At 27.4% G+C, this 14,081-nt stretch overlaps 1 protein-coding gene across 1 annotated transcript in view; it reads right to left on the reverse strand.

Moving 5' to 3' along the window:
- Positions 1-8,675: 8,675 nt before the first annotated feature.
- The window catches only part of LOC111681577 (transcription factor Sox-9), a 29,926-nt gene continuing 24,520 nt past the window's right edge, over positions 8,676-14,081 (reverse strand). The window contains exons 2-3 of the mRNA XM_023443424.2: positions 11,842-11,988; positions 8,676-10,759 (exon numbers count right to left, since the gene is read on the reverse strand). Of these exons, the coding sequence (XP_023299192.2) occupies positions 8,875-10,759; positions 11,842-11,988 (2,032 nt within the window). The 3' untranslated portion in view covers positions 8,676-8,874. The remainder of the gene's footprint in view (positions 10,760-11,841; positions 11,989-14,081) is intronic.

Below are 14,081 nucleotides of genomic sequence, written 5' to 3' on the forward strand. Positions count from 1 at the left end.
ACTAAAAGTAAAGCGATGAAATTCAGCATAGTTTATTTTCAGGTTTATTTTCCACTTTTTTGTTGTTGATTAGTTATGTATAGTAGTTAAACACATGAGGCGTATGAGTAATATTTCAACACTCATACAAATAGGGTGAAATTTATGTATGTATTAAATTTATTTAATTAAGGCAAAAATATATAAATCGAAACATTAATAACACATATGCACATGTAATGCCAATATTGATTAAACAAAAATAAGTTACCACATAAATCTGACAAATGAGCATTACAAACAAACAAACAAACAAAAGTTTTAGTAAATTATATTAAACACATACATATGTATATGTATATTAGACCGACTCAAAATGTACAGAAAGTAAAATTTTTCAACGCTTCGAAATTTACCTTTTCTTTTTTGGAAATGACGACTCACCAAAATGAAGTGGTGTTCTTTAATACATAAGGGTAACCAATTTCAGTAAAATTTCTTTTTTATTACTAATATGACATACATAGTATCAAGTTTTTTATTCAAATTGATTTCTTTGAGTCTCTTTAATATAAATTAATACATATTTTTAATTAACGAATAGAAAGTAGAATAGAAAATACAATTACTTATTATAATGGAGAGGTGTCAATTTGCAAAATTTTCTACAACTCACTTCAAATAACTACCTAAACAAATTACATTATAATAGTTAAATAAAGAAAACAAGAAATACTTAGTATTATTGAGTTAAATAACAGCCAGTAATTTGTTACAAATGTTTTAATTAATTATAAATTGCCTTTTACACCTCTACTAAAACCAAATTGTTTTTCTTTTTATCATTGTTAGAAAAGCAAATATTTAAATTACACCAACTATTATTATTGCCAACAGCTAGTGGCAAAATCAGTGGACATATTTTTTTACTGCTTTGTTTGTTCATCTCTTTTTTTGCTTTTTAGTTTTATTGTTAAGGTTAATTAATTTGAACACCCGGCAGGAATAGAATTTCTTTTAAAATTTCTTATTTTTGTTTTTTTTTCATGTATTTAAATATGCATTTATATATGCTTGTCCTTTTTAGTATTCTCCTACTACTACAATTACTCGAGATATATTAGGAACATAGCAATAAAGTAAGCAACAAAAACTTAATAAAAATTTATTATTCTCTGTGTTAAGCTATGTAACAGTGCATGTGTATTTCTTTATGTATTTTATATATAAAGCTGTTAGAAGTAATAATAAACTCCCTGTTCAGATTTCACACCTTTAACCTTAAGAAAATAAAAGAGAAACTTTTAAAACATTAAATTTTAAGAGTATGCGCTTTCTTGTAACTGCGTTACGTTATTGATGTGTGTGTTTTAAGAGAGATAGAACAGGTGAGTTTAATTAAATAGCATTTTTTATTAAATATTTTTATTTCAGATTACTATTTTGAAAAGAACAAATTAATTTATATCATTTACTTTTTAAATTTTCTTAGATAACTACTTCAGCGTTAGTTAAAATGGGGCTCTAAAAACCATGAAATTATCTACAAACTGAGGACGAATTTCCGCATACATGAGGACAAGAACAAGAATTCTAGTGTTATAAGAATATATTTGTACTTTTAGTTTTTTAAATTAAAATAAAAACCATTTTCAAATTAAAAAATTACTATGAAGAAGGATATATAAGATTCGTCACAGCCGAATTTATATTCTCTCTCCTCTTTAGTCATAAAAATAAGAGTAATTTTAAGTAACTTACGTTAAATTCGTACAATCTCTTATTGTAGTTTTTTCAAGAAAATACATCGTAAATTTTTCTTAATAATAACGGATTGATTTCTCTTAAAACTTTCTAATTCACATACATACATATATAGTTTTAAATCTGTTGTAATTTATAAAAAAAAAAACTATCAAAAGCATAAGTAAATGAACGGCTGCTACCATAAACAAAAGTCAAAATGCATTATTATTACGTTTGTGGTAGTTATTATTGGCATTAACTACCTTTTAACAAAATAATGTTTTTGATGTAAACATTTTAAATTAAGTATAACACCGTCAGATACTCAAAATAAAGCATGAACAATATGATGTAAATCTAAACCAAAGGATTAAGTAAAACATCTGCTTTCACATTTTTTTTAATTTTCTTGTAAAAGTACATAAAAATTTCAAAGAAGAGCATTAAATAATCATGAAAAATTGTAAACTATATTATTTTATTTTTTTATTTTATTCTGCCAGGATCAAAATGTTAAACGTTTTAAATTTCGTCTACAATAACCTAAATGTATATTAAAGAATAGAAATGTAAACATAAATTTTCAATACTTCTTGTTCAATTGACATTAAATATGGCCTTGTTTAGTAGAAGTATTTTAAAATATTTCTTAAAAAATTACTGCTTTAAAACTATGAATCACGAAATTCAAACTAAAAACGCAGATTTCTACTGGCTCTCCGGTCTATTTCTAACGATTTTTTTCTCTTGTTGTGGGACGATGTTAAAATAATTTAAAAAATTTGGGTTATATTATGCTAGTTAAGTTAACACAACCAAATAACCCAGCAAAAACTTGCATTACAATAAAGACGAAATGTAGTTGTCATTGAAAATATATACAATTACATCAATGAAAACATTTGAAATTTTTTATAAAACATTTACTGGTTCTAAAAAAAAAATCCCAATAAAATTTTTCATAGCACCACATCTTGAAATGTTTGGAAAAACATTCCAAGATGTGATGCTATGAAATTATTTAATGCCTTTAGAAATAATTCCTTAGAACTATTTCGAAAGAAATTCAAAGATAAATTCCATTCACACACAAAAACGCATACACACAATCATCAACAACCACTTATTGGTTGCCATCTTAATTTAAAATAATGAAAATATCTTCTAGTACACTACAAACTGCCAAAGATATTCATTCACATATATATGTACATTTCCTTTTAGTTAGTTTCATTTGTACTTCTACTTTCAGTTCGTAAAGCTTAAGAAATTTAACAAGTTTTCATTTTTGTTTATATTAAAGTTTTATTTGAAGGAAATCCGTGTCAGTTAAATGTCTAAACTTTTGCTAGAATTAGAAGATGAATGAATGAATGGCAGAGCGAATATTTTCTAAAATAAATACTAATCTTTTTTCCTTACAGTTGTTTTTTAACAGTATATTGAAGAAGTAAAGAAAAAACTAAATGAGGTTTTTTTCTGGTAATATAAATGTAGAAAAAATACTTTTATTTTTTATCTTTAAATTTAAGAAGTCCTTTTAATGTTTTCTATTAATTTTTTAATTATTTTCTAAGAAACTTTTCTTTTTATTATAAATGTGAATTTTTTAGTACATTTTCTTTTTCCTTTTTCTATTATTATTTTCTTTTTTGGGTAGACAAACATTAAGTATATATATGACTTTAATAATTACTTTAAAAGAAGAGGGTTTGTGGTTTTAAATTGACAAATAATAGAAAGAAGAGGAAAAGGCAAACAAAGAAATTAAAATATTGTAATATAAATAAAAAGTTATTTCAAGTATGAGAGAAATAAAATAATATTTAGCTGGAAAATGGTCAATATCATGGTCATGTGTTTGTTAAAAACCCCTATTCTTTTAAACAATTGGTTAAAAAAAATTTATATTAATAGTTAATGCAAAAAAATGATCTAATATTTAGTATCATAATATGTACATTAGGGTGTCCTTCAGACCACACTCTAGAAGAAATTCCTCTAGAACGATGTGTATTAATATTAAAGGCATGCAATAATGCGACAATATGATAAAAAATTTCGTGTGCTTGTTATATACACGATATTGTTGTCTTGTGCAGGCATTAAATTAATATACTATGGGTTATTTTAGGTTCATTACGCACATTTCTACATCTACAATAAACCATCTATAACTTTAGAAAGCATATATGAGTATGGGTGTTTATTTTAGGCTTATTACGGTAAAAATAATTAAAAATTTTTTTAGACAATTTGTGATTTACAAATTGACTTTTAGTACATTATAAGAGGCAAATAAATCCCAAAAATAATTAAAAAAATTCTGAAAATACAAAACTATTTTTTATTTTTAGGTATTTGAATCGTTTGAGACATATTCCTATATGAAATTTATAAAAATGGTGTTCATCGGGACACTCTAATAAACATATGAATGTAATGATATTACATTGTAATATTCTTTGATACATAAAAAGTAATGGAATGCCAGATTAATAAAGCTTAGCTGAAAGTTAATCTGAGCATATAGCTTTAAGTGTGAATTATGCACAAATGTATAACAACCCAGCAATAACTTACAATGACAAGTAATGATTGAAAACTTAAAAAAACTTCTTAATAAAAATAATTATTTTAACACTGTGATGACATTTGAGACAAGTACCTAGTCACACTTTTTTATGAAATACTATTTTAATAAGTACTTACAATTAGAGGGTTAAAAAGTAGTTTAAGTGTGAGTGTGAACAAGATGTGTGTGAGTGTGAACAAGGTGGTTAAACTTATTTGACCAATTCACAATCGGTGTATCATTGTATGTCGTAATTTAAATTTCAATATATCAGTGTGTTGAAAGCACGATGTTTATAGGGTAGCATTTCTGTTACGATATACGATTTGATGATGGGTATATAAGATTCGGCCGAAGATAACACCCTTATTTGCTATTATTAATTAGTTTTTGTTTCAAAAAAATGTATTTTAAAAATTTTTATAACGATGCGACATCGATTGTGAATTGAAAGTAATACAGTAGATATGTAGTAATCATTGTAAAGTATAAAAGTATACCAAATTTTTGCTAGAAACTTATCTCCGAAAAATATTTAATATCGCCATCAGACTCTATCGATTTTATTATCTAAAACATAAGTCGCTTGTTTGATTGTACCATAATGAGCTCTTTAGAGACTTCTATTTCAGAGCTTTTCGCTTAAAAAGTTTTTGTTCAAAAATTACAATTATTTTCCAATTTAAAACTTGTCTACTTAATAATTTGAACTATAATTTAAACAACTGTGGATGCAACAATCTAATTGCTAAAATCGCCATTAAAATACTTCTCCAAAATAAATTAGTTTCAGTTTACTATTTTAAAAAAAGAAATACACTTTCATTTCCTACTCACATTTGTCATTTATATGTTCCTTTCTGTTCCATTTCACTTCCTTTCGCAATAAAAGCTAAATATTTACAATAAGGAAAACTTCTAGTTATAATTACAGATTGATAGTGATAACAATGAATCTTAAGCAATTTTCCGCCTGATTGCTAACAAACTACTACTGTATTTCTTTATTTATTTATATTAAAAGCAATCTCTATATTTTTATCACAGCCAACATGTTAAAGCTAAGGAAAGGCAAAAGTTTGTCCATGTTATTCAATGCCGCACCTGTACAAACACTGTCTTTTCTTTTCTTTAGTTTTTTGTCATCCATTATAGAAATATAAACATAATGTCCTTTTTACATTACTTCTGTGGGACCTTTTTGTTTTGAAAAAGAGAGGAAATTATTTATGTTTACTTAGACAATTGTAAACAAAAGTTTGCAACCTTTTTTGTCGAACATTATCAGCTACCAAATTAATGTTTTTGTTTTTTTGTTGTTGAAGTCATATTTTATAAAATTTAAACAGGTGTATCAGTAGAATTTGATCGTCTGGAAAACAAATGGATTTAAAAAATTACAACTGCAAAATGAAAAAGAAAAACAATTTCCTGTGAAACTAAATCTTAAAGATTAACAGGAGTTGATTAACTGCTTACAGGTTGTTGGATATTGAGAGTTATTTAATTTCAAGCTATAGCTACTTGATTTCGTTAACATTTGTATATATAAATAAGTAAATTTTGGGTTTAGAGGTGGATTTATTGGGTTTTATAGTGTAATGATTGAATTAACTTTTGTAATGAAATCAAGATAGAAAAATTAGAGGAAAAAACTTTTCATGATTTAAACAAGTATGAATGCATAGTCATGACCTACCATATGATACACCAGTGAGTATGTTAAAAATTTTGATTATATCTTTAAATAATAATGCATTTAATTTGTTTTTACCCTTATTTCGGAATATGTTTACTTTTTGCTGATGAAAAGAGATTTTACTTTTTACTTATAAACATATGGGATGAGCCTACGTTTTTTAAGAAAATTTCGACTTTTCTAAATGGAAACTTATATGGCACCCTCTTTATCAGCAGTGCCATTAAGACTTCAATTAAAAGTTTTGTCGATTTTTCTTTACGTACTTCAACATTTAACATAATTATGAGCGCAAAACCTCTTTTTAGGAGGTATCATGGACCGATTCGTCATTTTCATAATTTTATTAAATTATTTTGAAAATTCAGAGGGAAAGAAACGAAATAAATATTCATTTATTTAAAAATCTCTGCAACTTTTTTTGAAAACCCGTAATGTGCTTCGATTTCTTTATAATATGATAAAAATATTTCCCTTTTTCTACGTAATCAAAGTAACTTCCGTTCAAAGAGGTTACATTATTACATTTTGTACAAGTATAATGTAACTATGAAAACCTGTTTTACATTTTTATTTATATTTCCATACACGTTCTATTGCCATTTAATGTTATCAAAAATTCGTTTGATTTTTTTTTTCAAAACAAATGACAAGTTTTAGTTGAAATACAGTGTAATGAAAGAGATGTTTTCTAAATAAGTCTTTGTATCAATAATAATTGTGTCTTTGTGAGTCTGTAAAACTAAATTGCTATTTTATATAATACAACAATATAAATGTAAAATACAAACATACAATATACATATTCAAACTAAAAGAAGTGCGTCAACACTTTTCGTACGTACACATATACTTTGACAACATTTACCATCATCTGGTACATCTGATTAGTTTACTACGTTTCGATGCATAACAGTAGATATCGTAGTTCTTGAAATTCTTGAATAAATTGATTTTTTTTATATGTCAATTGTGTTAAGCTTTTTATATTTAGAGCTAAGACTGTATTTTCTTTAATATCCGTTTAATTCATCGCTAGAAAAGATGTAATGGAAAGGTACTTTAAAATGACAATAACTAAGTACAATAATGAAACAATAGAGCTGCTCTTACAAATAAGCACATAGGTACAAAGTTTTCCTTTCATTTGCACTGAATTTAAATTAAATTTGTAACCTTTACAAACATTTAACATTTGTGTACGTAAGAGGTGCAACCTACATTTTTGCAAAATAATTAAGAACGTATCAATTTTCATTATTTTTTAAATAAATTTTTTCAATGTTGTGTCGTTGTATATTATAATAATGTTTAAAATACAATTTTTTCAACACAAAAACGAAACAATAATAAAAAATTATGACATACAACTATACAATACTGATTGTGAATTTTACAATAATAAATATACAAATTTTAAACATTTTTAATCGAAATCAAACAAAATAAAATTTCTATATATTTTCCCACAGCTGTCAATCAAATCCATGAGTATACATGCTATATCCTCTTCTCTCCGCTTTGAATACACTTCAATCAAAAAAAATGGTTTCTTTTTTGTTCACATATATACAAAAAATGAATCAATGAAGAAAAAAAGTTACTTACCTTTTCATTTTATTTAAATGGATTTTATTTTGTTGAGAATTTGTTTTTTTTAGTTTTTTTTTTTTTTTTTTTAAACATTCGTTTAATTTTACTTTAACAGAAAATGAATTTGATTTTTGTCAGATTGTAGTTGAAAATATTTGTGCTTTTATTATATATTAGTTTTCAGATATACAAATGTACATACATATATCGGCAACTTAATATAGAAGAGATTTACGTTTTTAACATTTGTTTTCTTGCATTTTAATACCCATAATCAAAAATATTGGTTTTGTCATTCCGTTTGTAATACATTGAAATATTGGTTATTGACCCACAAACGTATATATATTCTGGGTCCTTCATAAATTCCAAGGCGATCTAGATATGTCTGACCGTCTATCCGTCCGTCCGTCCGTCTGTCTGTCTGTCTGTCTGTCTGTCTGTTATAAACACGATAGAGTCCGAACGGAATGAGCTGAAATAAGGTTTTTTGGTATTTAAAATGGGCAATACCGGTCCACGTATTTGGATAGCCCCCATACACATATAAGATCATCTTTAAAAAAATTACAGTCAATCATTAACACTACCCCGGTGTACGTAAAATTATGGATAGATTGATTTTAATGAATTTTATTATATTATCTTAAAAATTACGACCTGTAATTTAATAACATGGTTTACATGGACACACAGACTGGCTTAATCAACTTAGCAAATAATTCCTAACCGATAATTAAGGTGAGCATATCAACCATATTTTGATACATTAACTCCAATATACGTGGATCTAACTTCTACGAATGCCTGACATTTCTCTCTTTTATATAATTGATTAAGATATGGTTTAGTCAATGGACTTCTGTAATATTGATATATTATGAATGATTCATTCATTTATGAATGTCTCGATAGGGGCTAATATAAAAGCCACAAAATTAACGTTCTATACAAAATATATGTTAACACCAACTTGTTACCACCCTTATATTTTTTCAATATTGTAATGGTACATTTAAACTTTTACAGTAAAATCTAATTAAAACAAATTGATACAAATATTGATACTCGTAATATTTACTTTTTTATATATATAGATTCCTATGTACATAAGCAATAATAATAAAAGACAATTTCTAAATAAATATATATGCTGATAAATACACACATATGTACACATGTTTGTATGTACTAAGTACGTAAATGAAAATGTAAAAAAAGATAATACTATTTAAAAAAATGTAAGTATGTAAATTTAAAACTAATTATAACTAAGTGACTTTTATTGTACATTATAACCATTCCAGAGCAGATGTTGTGGGTGCTGCTGATGATGATGTTGTTGCTGTTGAAGATGGGCGGACACAATTGAATTTTGTGTAGAGAAAGCATGATGATTATTGGAATGATCATCATTACTGTACAACGAATACTCGGGTTGTGGTTGTTGATGTTGTTGTTGTAATTCAATGTTTTCCGTCAAGGTGGATGCTGCTATAGTTGTTGCGGTTGTTGTCAAAGATATTGCGTTCGGTGTGTGTTCTTGAGGCACATAAAAACAATTCGAGTTGTCAGCGCCATGTACATGTGTATTAAATGAAGTCATTTCACTAGTCTTCAACGTAGGTGATGTTGAAAATTTTTGTGGTGATGCCAACGATGAAGGAGTTGTCGACGATGAACAGGATGTAGAAGAGTTTGAGGGTGTTGGTAAACAGCTTAGGGTTGTTGGCGTTGTAGCTGTATTGCTGACGGCAGCATGCAGCAGTTGTGATTCTCTTGGTATTTTTGCATATAACAAAGATTTCGGTGAATTGTTATTAGCAACCAACAATCCAGATGTTTCTTCTTTTTGACTTGTCTGAGGGGGCGAATGGCATGAGGAAGATGTTATTAAAGAGGTGGTCATTGCTGATGCGGTATGTAGAGAGGCATTATTAGGCTCCATTGGCATTAAGTGATCTATAAAGTATTGTTCGATATTAACTTCAACATCTTCATTTGGGACGGTCGTTGGGGAAACAGTATTTGTAATTGCAGCATATGGCGCCACATAATTACTACCATTCGCTGTAGCTGATTTCAAAGAAGCTGTAGGCATGAGGTTGGGAGGTTTTGTTTGCGGTGAAGATATGTTAAAATAATTTAACGGTTCAATGGTGTGTATCGTGGGAGATGATGCACAATCAGAGCGACGATATGTTGAATACTCCGGCAAACCAGAGCCACCAACAATATTATTATTGTTATTGTAATTTTGATATTCCATAGAATTTTGTTGTTCATACGAGGAACGATTCATGTAGAACTGTAGAGCATATGGTGGTAATTGGTTTTGACTTTCTGTTAATTCACTATTGTTATTCATTATTCCACTACCACTACCACCACCAAAGGAGCAATCGTCCAAGGAAATGAATTCGCGTCCTTCAATATTAAGTAAATTATATTCGTTTAAGGCACCAGTATCATTTGTTGGTGGAACCATCATGGTGCGTTGCAAATGTTGCTGTTGATGGTTGCTAGCACGTGTATATGGTGTTGCTGGAGGTGTTAGAGGTTGCTGCGTTTCATTTCCCATAGTACCACAAGATTGCAAAGAGCTTGTAGTTGAACATGGACTATCCATACGTTTTGTATATTCGTAACGATTGAACATAAAATCAGCTGTCTCATCACTTATCACCATACCATTGGCCAGTGAATGTCCCTGAGTCAACAACCCTGCTGTTTTACACGCATTCTTTACAGTTTCATTTATATCCACCATGCTATCGTACACTGATTTACCATTTACATGTTCTGTTGTTGTTGTTGCTGAAGTCGGTTCACGGCCCCGTTTGTTGCCATTGTTACTTTTGCCATTTAGTCTACTAGACAACTGTGCGTTTGTTGTTTTTCTATTGTGGCCATTGTTGGACTTAACTTCAACTATACCATTATTGTTGCTGTTGCCATTGTTATTTTTGCTGGTGGTCAAAGTCATCATTGCAGCTGCTGTTACGGCTGCATTGAAGCTATCGCCACATTGTACTGCACTGACTGCTAGTGAACGTCCTTTCTTTCTTCTTGGTTGATATTTGTAGTCTGGATGCTCTTGTTTATGTGTTTTTCGTAATTTCTCAGCTACATCCATAAATGGTTGTTTATCGGAATCCTTAAGGTTTCTATAAAAAGTGTTAAACAACAATAAAAAATTATAAAAAATGAAAGTTTAAAAGCATTTATCGGTGGGAAATGATTTTAATTAAAATGCATAGAAAGCCAAGTTATTTTGATTCCCAAATAAATATTTGTTTCCATTTAAAATTGATTTACATATAATTTATATATGTATATATGTGCATCCATAAGTATGCTTGTAAAAATGCAAATATTTTTGTTTAATTAATTTGAAAAATATGTACATATATATTGTTAAAAAGATTAAAATACACATATTTTAAAAGATTAAAATTGTAAAAAAATTTTAATTGTAAATATTATTATTAATTCTTTTTTTCATAAAAAAAAAATATTTTTTATATTTAATTGATCTTCTAAAGAAATACTTATAAAACAAATAAATAACACTGAAAAACTGTAATAAATATTTTAATGTCTTATCACCATTCCGGTTGTATTATTTCAACTATTCATCAATAAGAATTGATGTGAAAAATATGTTAATATTATTTATTCATTTAAATTTTAGAGAAAGACAAACACTAAATCACATAGCGATATGTTAATTTTTTCTTATCAAGCTGGCATTTCTATGAACCATAAAATTTGGTTTTTTATTCTTAATTGTCGCAAAGTTTTATATAAAATACAAACAAAAATTATATTAAATAAAAAATGTGTTTAATTTTTTTTCTGACTTATTATAAAATGAAAAATAAAAATTTGTTTTATGATTTTTAACATGTTCTTGCAATTAATTAAAATTATGATTAATACTATCCTATGACAGCGACTGAAGTGAGCATTTCTAACATTTAATATGTAAAAACAAAATAATGAATAACTAAACAAAGACATTTTCGGAGCCACTTAAATTTACATATTTCAGTCCCTAAATTAAAGATTTTTTTGGTATTTTTTTTTATAATTTCTACTCAAATGAAAATATTTTCTAATTTATGATACACAGTAATTTTTCCTTTTTGTTATTCATAAATAAAAATGTATATTTTTATCAATTTATTATTTACATGCTTTTAAACATAAACATAAAATACTTGTAATATTTATTTAATGTACTTACTTCCATAATTTTCCTAGAGATTTGCTTAACTCGGAATTTTGTAAATGTGGATGTTGTTGGGACATAACACGTCTAGCTGCTTGAGCCCATACCATAAACGCATTCATAGGACGTTTGATATGTTCCTTTTTACGATCTGATGGTTGTCTGTAAAAAGAAAAAAAAACAAAACAAACACATAAAAAATACAATCAATCTTTCTTTTTTCATGAATGGAAAAATAACATTTTATGAGTTCATTTGTATGTCGTGTTATCACCCTACTAAAGTCTTACTGGTTTTTGAAGGTACAACAAACCCACTGCACGTGCTTAACAGTGGAAAACTCACACAATCAGTTTTTTAAAAGGCATGTATTCAAATGTTTAAATATTCGACTGTATGTTGGGTTTTTTGTTTAAGCATTCTATTTAAAAATATTTCATCATGTTGATTTTTCTCTTTTTTTCTTAAACAAATTTAAAAATACACATACATATTTTAACTGTTGAAATGACAACTGTTCTTGAACACGTTAACTGTTTACATGTTGTCATAACTTTTTGTCATTGCCTGCACAGTCACATAAATACACACATTCAAATGTTGGTAAATAAATCATAAAAGAGTTTTTTTAAGAAGTATTTATAATTTGCTGAATCCTTTTATGTTTGCTTGTTGTGAAATATGAAAAAACGAATTTATTTTTCATCTCTTGATGCCTCCTTCCTTTACTTTAAATGGGAATAAAATGGTTATTGGATTATCTGTAAGAAACATCTTAATCTTTGGTGAGTGATTATACCGTACGCATTCAACTGAGTAAGGACTCGGTTAGTATCTAAGTACGACCGTTCCGTGATGAATCAACTGGTTAGTTTGGTTTACATCAGATAGTTAGTTAGTTATTTAGTTACTTAATTAGTTAGTTAGTAAGTAAGTTAGTTAGGAAAGTGATATACAGAAAATAAAACCTGTTGCTTTCAACATATGTACATGGTCGTCCCATAATGATATCGCGAACTTCATCGAACAAAAATATTTTGTTATTCAACCGAAATAAGTCAAATTTTTGATATTCACCAGGAAATCGAATATTTACCGGGAAATCGAATATTCACCGGGAAATCGTTTTTAACAAGAAACTACTACTACTATTACTCTAGGAACTCGAATTTGTATCTAAACAAAATCACTATCAAGATGCTATAATTTCCTTATAAGTTACTCATCTTTTTTACAAAAAACCCCTTAATATTTTTGAATCTGTCAAGTACATAACTAAATTTAACCTTAATCAAACATACATACTTATTTAGAGGTATATGCATGTATGTAAGTTAAAGAAAAGTAAATTTAGTTTTTAGTAAATATTTATTATTTTTTAAAATAAACAAATATCCTCTTAAGAGAGTATAAAGCAGCAAAGTTTAAAAATATCAGGTGTAAATGTACACACTTTCTTTAACAAGGGTTGGAAAATAAAATGTCATAGATTTAAAATTAATAAAATTTTACATCAAAAAAAGGATAACTAAGGCAATGGACAAAAATAAAAAGGAATTAAAAAATTTCCAAACCCAACTTCCAACTAGTTATTAAAATTTCTACATGTAATTTAATTGCAGCAATTTTTCTTTTCCCCCTAACACTATATCATCGTAAAGACCACTTTAAGTGAATACGTATCGTTTTAATAAGATTTTCTTCAACTCATTTAATTTTTTAACAACAATGCTAATTAACATTAATGTAGCAAAAGGAGCAAAACGAATAACAACTGAAAATGATTTGTAAAAGGAAATTATGAAATGGAATGAAAATGACATTAAAAAAGTGCATAAAACATACATACTGATTAGTATGATATGAAGCGTATATGTGTAATTTACATATTCATGTACATATTTACAGGGGGACATGCAACGAGATACACATTTACATTTAGAAAAATAATATTTTATGAGCTTTTTCACAGATTTTTGAAACAATAATTGTTTCAATGATTTCTATTCACACTGTAAACAACTTGTGAATTTAAATTATAGTTGCCAGAAATTCTGCCTGCAAAACATAAACAAATAAATAATAAAACGACCAACCAAATACTCTGCAAGTGAGAGCAAAAAAAGACATGCAATTCCACTTTAAACTGGCGATATTCTGATCTACGGATACACTTTCGTTTGTCATCTGTCAGTTAAACTGCAACAAGCATCATTTCACTGTGATTTGAAGAGTTATTCGTTCATTCAAGAGTT

This window comes from Lucilia cuprina, chromosome 4 (genome assembly GCF_022045245.1).
Source record: "Lucilia cuprina isolate Lc7/37 chromosome 4, ASM2204524v1, whole genome shotgun sequence".
Lineage (NCBI taxonomy): Eukaryota > Metazoa > Arthropoda > Insecta > Diptera > Calliphoridae > Lucilia > Lucilia cuprina.